At 41.1% G+C, this 14,488-nt stretch overlaps 2 protein-coding genes across 3 annotated transcripts in view; one reads left to right on the top strand and one right to left on the bottom strand.

Moving 5' to 3' along the window:
* Positions 1 to 6,690, bottom strand: part of FRY (FRY microtubule binding protein) — a 611,006-nt gene extending 604,316 nt beyond the window's left edge. For both annotated transcript variants that reach the window (XM_036299692.1, XM_036299683.1), the window contains exon 1: positions 6,572 to 6,690. The gene's annotated coding sequence lies outside the window, so the exon portion shown is untranslated. The remainder of the gene's footprint in view (positions 1 to 6,571) is intronic.
* A 6,820-nt stretch (positions 6,691 to 13,510) lies between these two features.
* LOC118651940 (UPF0729 protein C18orf32-like) lies at positions 13,511 to 13,983 on the top strand. Its single transcript, XM_036301669.1, has one exon. It carries the CDS (start codon positions 13,539 to 13,541, stop codon positions 13,737 to 13,739), a length of 201 nt encoding a protein of 66 aa, XP_036157562.1. The 5' UTR covers positions 13,511 to 13,538; the 3' UTR covers positions 13,740 to 13,983.
* Positions 13,984 to 14,488: the final 505 nt, after the last annotated feature.

A 14,488-nucleotide genomic window follows, 5' to 3' on the forward strand; every position in this document is an offset into this window, starting at 1 on the left:
ATTTCATTTGACGGAATACACCAATTTTTACATAGGCCTAATTCGTGTACAGAATCCGAGGTTAAAAGGTCCCTATATTCATAGCAGTACAAATACAATAACTAAGATCTGGAAACAGCCCAAGTGCCCATCAGTAGATGAGTGGATAAAAAATCTGTGGTGCATTTACACCATGGGATACTATGCAGCAGTAAAAAAGAAGGACCTCTTACCCTTTGAGACAGCATGGAGAGACCTGGAGAGTATTATGCTAAGTGAAATAAGCCAGTCAGAGAAAGAAAAGTATCACATTATCTCACTTATATGTGGAATTTAATGATCAAAATAAACTAATGAACAAAATAAATCCAGAAATATAGAAGCATGGAACAGACTGTCGAATCTAAGGCGGGGATGGGTAGGTGGATAGGTGGGAAGAGATCAACCAAAGAACTGGTATGCATATATGCATAACCCATGGACACAGACAATAGGGTGTTGAAGGCCTGGGGTTGGGACTGGGGGCGGGCTAGAATGGATCAATAGGAAGAAAAGGGGGACATTATGTAATAGTCTCGACAATAAAGATTATTTTTAAAAAAAGGCCACAGAAGCCTGGATTGTAAAACATATATTAGGTTAAGAGATATGTTTCACTTAACATATCCTAACCACCCAAGGACTGTCATGACAAATATGAACTCTAGGTCAGCAACATAAGCTAGGCAGAAATGCTTTCATTGGCAAGTTTAGGCTAATATTGCTGCTCTAATTAGAGTTATGATGTCAGTTTCGAAACACAATGGGTGAGCAGCTGTGCTCTAGTGAAAGCATTCCTACAATTTCCATCAACATAAATAAGCTCCTACACAATGCAAAGGAGATGTGTGCAAAGTCAGAGTGGAAGGAATGGTAAGCAAAGGGCAATCTCAGAATTTTCACTGTGAAGGAGATACCTTCTTAGATTATTATTATTTTTTATTGTCTAAAGTTTTACATATGTCTCCTTTTTCCCCGATTGACCCCTCCTCCAGCCATTTCCACCCCTGGCAAGCCCTCACCGCCCCAGTGTCTGTGTCCATTGGTTATGCTAATATGCATGCATACAAGTCCTTGGGTTGCTCTCTAACCCCCACCTTCTTAGATTATTAGATTGACCTCCTGCTTATGTTTTCATTATTATTAATGTGCATGGTCAAAATTCTAAGGACAAGTCATTAGACTTTAAAGATGTCATCATCATTACCCAACCACATAAAGAAAATTTACAAGGCAACATTTTATTCCATTTACTTCGTTGTGAGTCCTAACACTTCTAGCCTCATGCACTCCTGCCACTCATCATTAAAAATAATGTCCTGAGTCTCACCTCATGTTCATCCCACTCATCACCACCCTCCATCAGCATCCTTAAAGTGGATATGTGTTAGTACAGGTACATTTAAAACATATTTTGCCTAAACTTGTCACCAGCACACTCCCTGTTAAATGCTTTCATATAACTCTGTCCAGTACCATTTCTTTATGTGTATGTATATCATCCCATCACCTGATCAATACTGACATGAAGTTAAGAAAAGTATGTTTCATGCTATTTAGAATAACTCATATTTAGAAGTATACTCCTGAGCACAACAAATGCCACACAGAATTCACTTACAACTCCCATTTTACTCTGAGAAACAACCTTTTAAAAAGTTGCCTTTGACTTTCATGTTCCCTGACTTTTGTTGATATTCCAAATCCAGTGAATAAGTAATTACCCCAAAGATATAATTACCTTGTAGATTTCAAAATTCTACAGCTAACGATATATTTGCTTAAGGGCTTATTTATGTTTTTAAAGACTTCAGTGTTTTGCCTCCTTTTCACCCTGGGTGGTTCATCTTTCATCCGTGGAGTGTGCAGTTTCTTATCTTTTCTTCTTCTGAAGATGAACAGTGAACACCTGACTGTTCCAGCAAAGCCTGACTGTGAGCATTGGCTGGACCATCTGGCACCATGACTCAGATTTAATTACTGGTTACTGGATGAGTACCATGTGTCAGGCCCTGACTGAGGCGTTGCTGCACAATTGCCTGAATACTCCATGTGTCCGTGGGCCTAATTCATTAGGTGACTATTTAACAAATTCCCATGTTACCATGTCTTCTATCTCCTGTATTCTGATGTTTTGACATCTTGGGGTTTTGATGACTCTAGGGACTACTCTTCACAGGGTGAGCAAATTCCTAGAGATAAACATCTTCCCTTCCAGTATGCCTTTCCTATGCAAACCAACCAATAATGAGTCCAAACTCCCAATCACCTCCTTAACTTGCTCTCATACTCAAGGCCACTCTCCCCCTAACCTAAACACCTCAGGGCCAGGTACAAAACATCTAGGAACTTCCCTGGGTCCCAGAGCCCTCTGAAATTATTCCAAATAGCCAATCCTAAACCTGTTAACTTTGCTTCCTGTTCTTTCCAGTGGAAACCACAATAAAGTCTCTTGTCCACATTTTCCTTATTCCCTCTGACTCCACTGCTTCCCTGGTTCCCATGGAATGTGAGTATAAATTTCTTCCTTTATGACAGTAACATCTATATTTGCATATCTTACCATACCTGACTAAAACAAATCACCCTGCATAATCATAGAACTAGCAACTAATATTATCCTCTTTTTCTTTCATTCTATACTGTGTTTAGAAAAAAAACAAGATTTAAACTTTTCTTTTTCTCATTTGTCTGATCCATGTTAACAATACTTAATAAAAGTAAGTATATGTAAGTTCTAGAGTATAAACCCAAAGATTTAATTGATCACTATTTTCTCCTATGTGAACAAGCCATCATCTCTTACCTATCTGCCAAATCCCTTCACAGCACCCACTACCTTGCCATACTACTTCACCCATACACAGGGAGTCAGGAACAACCCTCTGCCCACATCATTCATCATCCCCCTGAGCCAGCAAACTAGATGAATCTTAGAAACCCATCAGTGACCTCTGTTATAAATGGGTTGCACAGGTTCTATATTTCACTGGACTGGAATCTGGGTGTGTCATTGCAGGTCCAACTAATTATGTTCATAGGCTGTGGGGTAATTTGGCCAATACTAACTTGCTTCAATCCGCAGAACTGCTTTAGAGCTCACTGCTGTTACATTTCCCTGCCATTCCCTTTGCTGGCATCCTTATCAGGCTTGCTGTCCTTGTCCTAGAAATGGACTTTGTTTGACCAGGGAGCAATAAAGAAGCAGAGGCAATGACAGATGAAAAACTGAATTGCCCACCAAAATTTTCTCTATCTTTTTAACCTGTTTCTTTGTCAAATGTCAAAATATAAAAGATAGGCTTTGGGGAAGGTTAAAAAGTGGACTACAAGGCAAGGCCTTTAAGTAGATATATATGTTCTTGGAGGTGTACATCCAGACAAGGTTACCAGCACTGAGTTTCTGTTTCAAAGGAACCTACTGAAGCAGAGGGTTAATTCTGGTATGTATCAAATATACAGACCACTGTTAAAGTGCCATGTCATAACTGGCAGTATTTTCTTTCTTTTTGTATAAAATAAAAATAATGCTATGTCTTACAACTGATGGTATTTAATATTTGATGATACATGGAAATAAAGACAGTTTGCTAGTTAATTTAGAAGTTTTATAAATAGAAGAGAATACATAATGGAAGTTTGTTGATAGGAGACAGTTTTAAGTTAACGAGCTATTTGCATGAACCCAACTTTATTTAGCCAAACTGTGCAATATCAATAATTTGATAGTTTTGTAAGTCACTAGTCATTTTAAAGACATGTACTTCACTCTATCCCAACCATGTTTCTAATACATTTTTCATCCTGGTGTAAGAATGTGACAATGAGCATACCTCATACTCTACTTTCCCAGCTTTAATTAGTGCTGCTCCAGTGCGGGGGAGTTTAGAGATGTTGGAGGAGAGATACTGGGGTTGTCTTCTAAACTGAAACCCAAATACTGTTATGGGGATTGAGTGAAATAATTAGACAGGAGAGTCCACTTAAAATCCCAAAGCATGCATACAGGACTTTGATATTCTTAGCACTAGAGTAGCATGAATAAAATGCCACCCACAGGGATATGTTTCCAAGCAGCATATGGTCACAGCTCAACAAATGCATTTATTCCTTTTAGGCTTATTACTGCCAACCATTTTGGAACCAGAGAGAGCTGAAAACTATACCAAGGATGAGAACACACACACATACCCTTAGGGAAGGGAAATATTAAAACAACAGCTGTAGATTATAGTAACAGACACAATTATTTTTAGGCACAGCTTCAAAACTTACTATATCATAACTGTGAAATCAGTTTTGTGGGTTTTTTTTTTTTATATTGTTCAGCCAACTGACAACTACCTGAGTGTAAAAGCAAGTAATCAAATCAGAAATAGGTGTGTGGTCACATACATCACAAGACAACATGTAAAGGGATTGTTTATGGTGAGCACATCTCTTCGACAGTGTTGACAACAGGCTACAGTATATATCGGCAGGGCCCTAAGTTAGTTTCCTTTTTGGTCAGCAGAGGACAGTCCAGGGATTTCCTAGACTAGTACCACTTCTCCAGTAACTTTGTTTTAGTCTTTCCTTTTATGTAGGCTGGCCTCTGTCAGGATTTCTCTGACAGTTGTACAGGAGGACAAGTACACCAGTGTGAACAGTGAAGGGGATGTGTTGCTGCCAACTGGGGCTGTACATATATGTGCAGATCCAAAATAGACTTGATGACTGTGAAGGTAGAGACTGCTCTATGTTTGCTAGTGAGGGAAAAACTCTGTTACCTGTCTTTGGAATAAATTTATCTGAAAGGGCAAGGAGCTTATGTCTGGAGCTGTCCATCTGATTTACATGCTGAGGACTGAGGATGGAGGAGAGTCTGGGAGTCCCTTGGTGAGATGTCACCCCTTGGTGAATAAAACACCTGCTGGGCACAGGCATACAGTGATGGGTTTCCAGAAAGAGAAGATGTACTATAAAGGGGTCTGGTCGAGGCCAGTAGGCAGTCTATGTTGCCATATTTGGATTTCCTACTAGTTACTAGAGACTAGTAACTAGTCTCTCTCAAGAGGGGCTGGGAGACAGCATACAGTACATACAAGTTCAAATCCCAACTTTGTCACTTACTTGTCATATAATCTTGGGAAAATTACATAAACTCTTTAAACTCTAAAACAGAAAAATAATACCTCATCAGAGATTGTAAGAATTAAAGTAATAATATATGTAAAACACCTAGTAGTATATCTGGCACATAGAATGTGCTCAATATGGGAACACTGTTCTGTCACTACTGACTAAGGAAGTTTCCTTCTATTTATGATGTAAATGTTCTTACAGATATGTTACCTGGTGTGGGGATAAATCATATGGACCACAAAAACATGCTGATGTCCTTGGCAAAGGACACAACAGGGCACAAAAGGTCTCCAGGGCACAGAAGTTGGTATTATGAATGAAATAGTCTTACGGTATGACTATGTCTTGGTAAGAAATAAAGTAACTGTGAGAATCCACATGTGATCAGAATAGGACCAAAATTATTAGAATTAGTAGGCAACATATATTTGTTGAGACCTGCTAATTTCCAGTCCATGCAATACCCACTTTACTACCTCTACCTGAGCTACTTTGTGTTCCTACAATCTTGTGTAAAACTCATTTCTGGCTCTAATTATTTCTCTGCATTAGAGAAAGTTTTGTAAAACAAATGATCCCCACCTATAACCCATCTAGTTTTGAAGGATGAAACTTTCTCCTGCCTTCAAGAGGATACACATGCTCTGCATTCTTTGTTTCCACCTGCCCTGAGAGCTGGGCCACAACTTCCCCCTCCCTTTCCTGTGCTCCACAGCAGCCAGCGCTCAGGGAAAGCCTGTTGCAAGCACGTGGCAATAAGAAAATATTCAAGACATGACAAAAGTAATCACTGGCACCTTGGACATTCTAGTGATTGGGGGCTTTAAGAAGGTAAGGTAAATAGACACATTGTTTAAGCTCTGAGAGTACAGACCTTGGTAGAGCCCATTCTAGGAAGAGAGAACATGGGGACATTGACTACTTGATGCACTACTTTCAAGCAAAAGTCATAGTTGTTCCCAAGGGGGTTCCTACAGATGAATTTCCTCAAGAACAGCCTGTGTCAAGAATGCTGCTCTGATCAGAAAGCGGCATGGGTTCCTGCATGCCCACATTCAGGGAACAGGCACCCGGCAGGCAGGGGAGCTGCCTCTATTAAAGGCGCGGGCCTTGGGGACGCCAGTCTGGCTCCTGGAGTCTCAGCATCAAACTTTCTCCTGGAACAAAAGCTCTTTCAAACCACTTGGAGGCAGAGGCGGATGGAGGATGGGGATGCCACGAGCTGCCGGCCGGAGACAGCACCTCCCCCTGGGTTCCCTCCCTCTTCCTCACTGGGACCGCCGCCGGGCAGCGTAGCCCCGCCCAGGCCCCGCCCTCCCCCACCCCCTCCCCGTAGCCAGCCCATCCCTGGCTCAAGAGCCCCAGTGCCTGAGGGAGCCTTGACCTGGGCGCCGCGGTGCCCCGGCCCAGGGGCGAACGGGGCTACTACCTTAGGAAGAGGCCGGGGCTCCAGCGCTCGAAGAGTGCCGCAGCATCGCCGGGACGCCGCCGCCACCGCTGCCTGAGCCTCTCGTGCTCCCCACGCTGCACTCAGCTGGCTGCGCCCGGGATCGGCTGCCCGGCAACCTCCACTGTCAAGTGTAGCCCCGCCTCTTCTGAGCCGGGATTGGCTGTCGGCGTCGTTGTCCCGCCCCTCGCCGCGCCCTCCAGCTCCCCTGCGCGCGCCGCCTAGGAGGGTCCCCTGCTGGGTGACGCTTCCTGTGGGCGTAGCGCTGAGCCTTGGTTCCCGAGCTCTGCAGGGACCCTCTCCTGGGCCAAAAGGAAAGACTAGGAGAGGGGAAGAAACAGAGAACACAGCTTCTCTAGGGGAGGGCAGCTGCGGCATCCTGCCCTGGAATCTGAATTATATAGACACATTTATTAAGGGAAGGTTGGCGAGGGTGGGGTGTTGGAAGCGTGGCCACAGGGTGTTTTTGTTTTTTGTTTGTTTGTTGCCGGGGGGGGGGGGGGGGGGGGGGTCGGTCGTTAATTTTGTATTTGTAGATCTTTTTTATTTTTTTTTAATTTTTTTTTATTGCTTACAGTATTACAAAGGGTATTACATATGTGTCCCTTTTTTCCCCCCGCCCTTGACAATCCCCTGGCCTCCCCTACCCCCCAGTGTCTTATATCCATTGGTTATGCCTATATGCATGCATACAAGTCCTTTGGTTGATCTCTTACCCCCCTACCTCCTGTCCCCCACCCCTCCCCGGCCTTCCGGCTGCAGTTTGACAATCTGTTTGAGGCTGCTCTGCTCTGTATCTATTATTGTTCAAAAGTCTATAATGGTCTCTATTATCCATGAATGAGTGAGATCATGTGGTATTTTTCAATCACAGTTGGCATTCAAAATTATATTAGTTTCAGGTAAACAGCATATACAGCATAGTAGTTAGGCCATCATATAATTTATAAAGCGATTCCCCCCATAAGTTTAGTACCCATAAGTCTAGTAATCATACATAGCTATTACAATTATTGATAATAATTATCCCTATGTTGTACTTTATATAGGCATGGCTATTTTGTGACTACCAATTTGTACTTCTTAATCCCTTCACCTTTTTCACTCAGACCTCCAACCCCTCCTCCCATCTGACAACCATTAATCTGTTCTCTATTAGCCAGTTTCTGTTTTGTTTGTTTGTTTATTTATTTTGTTCTTTAGGTTGGTGTTCTAACCTGAAGGTTCCTTCACACACGGTGTACACTTCTTTATTTTATGAAGAGAATAAATTCAGTTCAACACGTGTCCAGGGTTACAAGGCAGAAGGTTGATTCTGTGCTAATATAAGAAATCAAAGCTACCTCGGATTTTATTTATTTCAGTCATGGGAGAGATAATTCTAATACTCGATATTCTGTATACGTGTAACAAGATTAATTAAAAATCCAGAGAAACAGGAAGTAGGTTAGTGATTGCTAGGGAGTGGGGGGAAATGAGGAGTGACTGCTAATGGGTAGGGGTTTCCTTTTGGGGTGATGAGAATGTTCTGCAATTTGATGGTGGTGATGGATGCACAACTCAATATATACTAAAAGCCTGAATTGTACACTTTAACTTAGTGAACTTTATGGTTTGTGATTTGTATCTCAAAACACTTACAGAAATATATTGCGAGTGAGATTGCTTTGGGGAAACCCACATAAACACATAGTTACACTAAGTCACAATTCTGTTCTTTGTAGGCAGAAAATTATGTGCACACACCCATTCATTCATGCATTCATTCATTCAATAAGCCATCTTTACCAGATACTCTGAAGGGATACAAAGATTAATAATACATGATCTGTTGTCAAACTATTGAGGGGGCAGGCATTATAATACAATAAAGTGTTACTCCAAGGGAGTTAAGCTAAGTGCCGTGATTAGGTTACTAATGTTGTTGGAAGTGGAGTCTTTGGGATACTGCTGGAATAAGAATTTCTGGAGGTCCCCATGGGAGGGTAAGATATTGTAGAAAGTTTTATTTCTGTGGAATTACATCTCTGAGTTTCCAACATCCCATTTTCCTTTGTCCTGCTAAGGAAGAAGTCCCAGTTTGTTTTCAGCAGAGCTAGAATCAAAGCTGGTGTTAGGGCATAGTCCAATCTAGCATCAGGCTTGCTTAGTTTGTGCTTCCTGATGCATTGTGTGGGGGGGTCCACAGGGTCACATGGATATGGAGGAACTTGGGCAGGAGCCATGCCAAAGGAACTGGAGAGGAGAGAGAGAGAGAGAGAGAGAGAGAGAGAGAGAGCCAAGAGCCAAGTGGATGCGCTCCTCTGCCTCGGGGACTATGTATTCCCAAAGTTTTGTGGGCTTGCTGTGGCTCTGCCCACTCTGGCCAATGATCTCTGTTCCCAGGTTAGACTGACAGGAAAGCACCTTTCCTGTGTACCTTCCCCTACTCACTGCACATGGCGCTATCTCCCCTTTGCGCAGTCCTTTCCCCTAGTAATCTACAGGGAGTGGGCCGGTGGTTCCCTGTGGTGTGCAAAATAGCTTCCTGGTGAAGCTGCCCAAATAACATGCCTATAATATCTGGCCTTCTCTTTGCTCCTTTCCTATTATTAATAACTAGCTAATTACAATAGTATCACTAATAACTGAGGAAGAATCTTGGCATCAGTCATGAAGGACTGGAGTGCAGTGTTTGTTCTGTTAGCAATGACTGATGTGGCCCATTATAAGAGGTATGACAGGAAGTGAAGCTGGACAGTTACTCACAGGACAAAATATCAGCATAGATTACAGCTCAGTTCAAAGGGGGCAGCTGAGATTTGAACATTTAAATTGCTCTGGGTCTTTTCCCATCCCTGGTATAATGTGTGATTTGGGTTTTGAATGGTCTTAATCTAATCCCAGTTTCATCATCTAGTAAAAGCACAATAGTACCATTAACTGACTTTCATGTCTGCTTTTCTGGTACACAAAGTGCTTCTAAGTGACGGAGCTGGAACAGACCTTCATTTTCTGGCTCTGGGTCCCATGTTTTTGACATTATCAGCCATTTGAGTTGTGAAGCTTCCTTAGTAGCAACAAATGAAACCTGTTTTCACACTTGGAGTTGACCTTTTTGATTAGGAAGTAGGAATACTACAGGCCCTAAAAGACTCCCCCTTGTCTCTCCACCCTCCCCCCCATCCCTCACCTCCACACACACAGCTTCCAATCTCCTTATCTCCTCACCTGGAAGCTACATATTTTTATTATCAGTACACAATTGTCAGTATACCTACAGCACTGTCCTTTCTCTTCACCTTTTCTTTCATTCCTCATGAGATCATGAACACATTTTGAAAGCAGGCCCTGTGCCTTGTTAATTTCCTTACTTCCCCTCCCCTCTCTTGTATCTTCATCCAACCTCACCCAGTCCCTTCTCCAACCTTTTCCCATCCTCAGAGCCTAGGACCCAGTAGGCCCTTCACAAATTTTTAAGTGTTTAATGGCATTTTATCATCAAAAAAGGAATCATGCCCTAGCCGGTTTGGCTCGGTGGTTAGAATGTCAGCCCTTGGACTGAAGGATCTCGGGTTTGATTTCAGTCAAGGCCACCTACTGCAGTTGCAGGTTGCAGGCTCAATCCCTGGCCCTGGTTGGGGCGGGTGTGGGAGGCAACCAACTCATATGTCTCTCTCACATCAATGTTTCTCCCCCTCCCTTCCACTCTCTCTAAAAATCCATGGGAAGCCCTAACCGGTTTGGCTCAGTGGATAGAGCGTCAGCCTGTGGACTGAAAGGTCCCAGGTTCAATTCCAGTCATGGGCATGTACCTTGGTTGCGGGCACATCCCCAGTGGGAGGTGTGCAGGAGGCAGCTGATCAATGTTTCTCTCTCATCGATGTTTCTAACTCTCTATCCCTCTCCTTCCTCTCTGTAAAAAATCAATAAAATATATTTTAAAAATAATCCATGGGAAAAATATCCTCCGGTGAGAGTAACAACAACTAAAAAGGGAATCATTTTTTTTAGTACTAATTGTTTATAGTGCTGACATACATTGTGAAATTTGGGTATTAATTTTCCCATTTAGCATATATGCTCTAGAGCAGTGGTTCTCAACCTGTGGGTCGCGACCCCTTTGGCGGTCGAACGACCCTTTCACAGGGGTCGCCTAAGACCATCCTGCATATCAGATATTTACATTACGATTCATAACAGTAGCAACATTACAGTTAAGAAGTAGCAACGAAAATAATTTTATGGTTGGGTCACAACATGAGGAACTGTATTTAAAGGGCCAGAAGGTTGAGAACCACTGCTCTAGAGCTTTGGGACTCAATGTAAAAACATTAGAGAATTACATTTTACACATAATAAGCTGTGAATTGAGTTCTAAATCTAAATGCCTGAAATTTAAAAGTTAGTCTCCATCCAGAAAAGTACAATAGTATTTTAACAGTAAATAAGTAGCCATTAAGAGGATAATAATTTTAATATTTATCACATAATTTTATATCTCTGAAGAGATAATTTACTAGTGGTTTTAGATGTCTTTAAAATCTTCTCTAAACCTTTCTTGTTTCTTTATTTTTCTTTCTAACTTCCTTCCGGTTAATAATTGTGGATTTTGTAATAAAAGAAAACACTATAATTTCAAGAGAAACATTAAAAGTGCTTTATTCAAAGTAATGTCCATCACTAGCTATACATTTCCCCATCTTTGAGGTAATTTGTGGATAGCGTCCCAATAGAACTTTTCTTGTTTTGAGGCAAACTATTCAGAAATCCAATTTTCCACTTCTTCGTATATTTTGAAGTGCTGCTCAGAAAGTGCATGTGCCATCGATCAGAACAAGTGGTAATCTGAAGGAGCAAGGTCTGGTGAATACGACGGGTGGGTTAATACTTGCCAGGCAAGATCTTTTAACGTGTCTTTAGCTGGTTTTGAAGTATGTGATGGTGCGTCATCATGAAGCAAAATTACTTTGCCGTGTCTTCTGGCACATTCTGGTCATTTCACGATCAAAGCATGGTTCAAATTGATTATTTTTTGTTGGTAGTGATCAGTATTAATGGTTTCATCTGGTTTTAGAAGCTCATAATACACCACACCTTCCTGATCTCACCAAACGCAGAGCATTGTCTTCTGTACGAAGCGATTTGGCCTTGCAGTCAATATTGATGGTTGACCTGGATCAACCCAGGATTTTGTGCATTTGGGATTCTCAAAATAAATCCACTTTTCATCACCAGTCACAATTTGATGCAAAAAAGACTTTCTTTTGTGCCATTGAAGCAACATTTTACTGATGATTTTTCAGTTTTCCATTTGTCTTTCATTCAGTTGATGTGGCACCCATTTTCCTTTAAAATCTTTCCCATTGCTTGTCAATGATCAGAAATTGTTTTCTGAGCTGCCTCTTGCAGAAATTGTTTTCTTTCTGCAAGTTATTTTTGAGTTTGACACACATCTTCATCCAATAATGCTTGTAATTGTTGGTCTTCAAACTTGTTCGGTTGACCTGGACGTTCTTTGTCTTTCACATAGAAATCATCACTTTTAAAGCGTTTAAACCAGCGTTCACCAGTATCTTGAGATGGAGCATGTTCACCATAAGCTTCCCAAAGTATTCAGCAGCACTCTTCTTCAAAATAAAGTAATGAATTATAACTTTCCGCAAATGCTCTTTTTTTGACATGAAATTGGACATTTTTAAGTGTAAAAATATCTATGATGTTATCACCTTCAGCAAATTTGACATATAAAGTTTTGAAGCTTGTTGTCAATACAACAAAATAGCATACATATCAAATCACATATATATCAACATATGTGTAACTCCATCTATTGAAAAAATCCGCATTATTAACTGGTACAACTAGTAGGCTCATTTTTATCTTTCATAGGATTCTGATATTTAATTAACACCTGAGCATTACAATTCCCTTTTTCATAAATTGCTGTACAAAAATATAGGGAATCTAAAAGGAAGAGGAGTGCTAATCTCCCTGGAGTTCAAAGCATTGAGAAAACCAAGGAGGAAGCTGTAGCCAATCCTCTTACAGAAGCAGATATTGACCCTTCTGGGGGAGTTATTATGTGTCGGAAAAATGAGATAATGATAATAACAAGCTACTTTGTGAATGTTATCAAATATCATCAATACCAGCCAGATAGACCCCTAGATAAATATGTTTTTATTAATAAAAGTAAAAACAGTTGAACATGACACTTTTCTAAATATATTCAGAAAAGCAAATTTGAGGGAAAGGACTAACCTAATTGGGCCACACATGATGGCATGTGGCAAATAATCCTTGGGAAATAGATAGTGATTGTTTGATGGACTCGGCTGCCTATCAGCTCTCAACTCTGCTCGGTAGCCAGGGCTTTGCAGCCTTCTCGAGCAGGCTTTCTCTTTTCCAGGTCACAAGGCAGAGAATTCCTGGGATGTGACCTATTATTGCCCCTTAGGATATTTATGGGATCTGCTTCTGGGGTGTAAAGCCAAACATAGATAGGACAAGAGGAGGGACCAAAAATGCTTCCCTGCTGAGCTGTCTGCCATATCCTGGTATTTTGTTTTGTTTTGTTTAAATATATTAATATTATTTCAAAGAGGAAGGGAGAGGGATGAGAGATAGAAACATCAATGATGAGAGAGAATCATCCATCCACTGCCTCCCACACGCCCCCTACTGGGGTTCAAGCCTGCAACCCGGGTATGTGCCCTGACTGAGAATCGGATGGTGACCTCCTAGTTCATAGGTCGATGTTCAACTACTGAGCCACAACCCACTATTTACTTCCCAAGGATTCTTTGCCACATACTGGTGTTTTTAATCAGCCAACCATAAGATTCCTTACACTTAACTTATGGTGCAATTTCCAGAAGGATATCAGCAGATAGTGATTTCAAAAGTAAGTAACCTGATTTTCCACTTGGGCTTGGTGGTCGTGGCTCAGGAGCTCCCACCTGGGACAATGGTGTGCATTCCTTGTATTGTCATTCCAGTTCTGCTCTGGGTCTACAAGAAGTTCCTGGAGCCGTACATATACCATCTGATTTCCCCCTTTGTTAGTCGAATATGGCCTAGAAAAGCTGTGCAAGAATCCAGTGATACAAGCAAAGGCAAAATAGGCTATAAGGGTGCAGACATAAATGGATTACCAACATCAGGATAGACAGAAATCTCTGATAAAAAGAAAGACTAAAAGCATTGACCCAGGGACCTCCTTGTTTTCAAAATGGACCTAATAATGTGAAGCACCTTCTTTGTAATTGTCTCTGACCTTTTTCTCTTAGAACTCGGGGTGGATGGTTTAGATGTTTGTCTGATACTGATCAGGAAACACATGGTATTTATATTTAGAATGTATTTGGTTATAGTTAATGATCTCATTCCCGCGTTCCTTTTTCATTAACGTAGCTGTAATAGTATGAATGAATAGGAGGTTTTTGCCAGTAGACATTGTTACTACCTCAGTCCCTAAGCATCCTTGGGCTTCTAGCTTCTGTTCAGGCTCTTTGAATTTGAGTAGAGTGTGTTTTCACTATGAAACAGTACAGTGAGACTGGTCAGTGAAATAAATGAAAAGGAATGTTTGGAGGTGATAATGACTTGAAACATAAAGTTATAATTACTGCCCAACACAATGGAGCCCCTTATCTGCAAGAGTAGAAATTACAGGTTATTGCTCCGAAGAAAATAGCCACGACAAGAAATTGAGGAAATTTCTTTGGGAAAAATGGTACAGTTTTTACATAAATGTCTAATGTATATTATAAAATTCTAATCTTTGTTGCATTCCTTCTATTCCTACAGAATGTATTAAATATTCAGTTTAGCTTGTGAAAAAAAAAAGTAAGTAACCTGATGAAAAAGAACAATTTTGTAAGTAATATAAATGTGAAAATTATGAAGGTTTTTTAA

The sequence above is a fragment of the Myotis myotis genome, unplaced genomic scaffold (assembly GCF_014108235.1).
Source record: "Myotis myotis isolate mMyoMyo1 unplaced genomic scaffold, mMyoMyo1.p scaffold_m19_p_3, whole genome shotgun sequence".
NCBI lineage: Eukaryota > Metazoa > Chordata > Mammalia > Chiroptera > Vespertilionidae > Myotis > Myotis myotis.

Coding starts and splice junctions, on each gene's coding strand:
- LOC118651940 (XM_036301669.1), top strand. CDS start 13,539: ATGGTGTGCATTCCTTGTATTGTCATTCCAGTTCTGCTCTGGGTCTAC.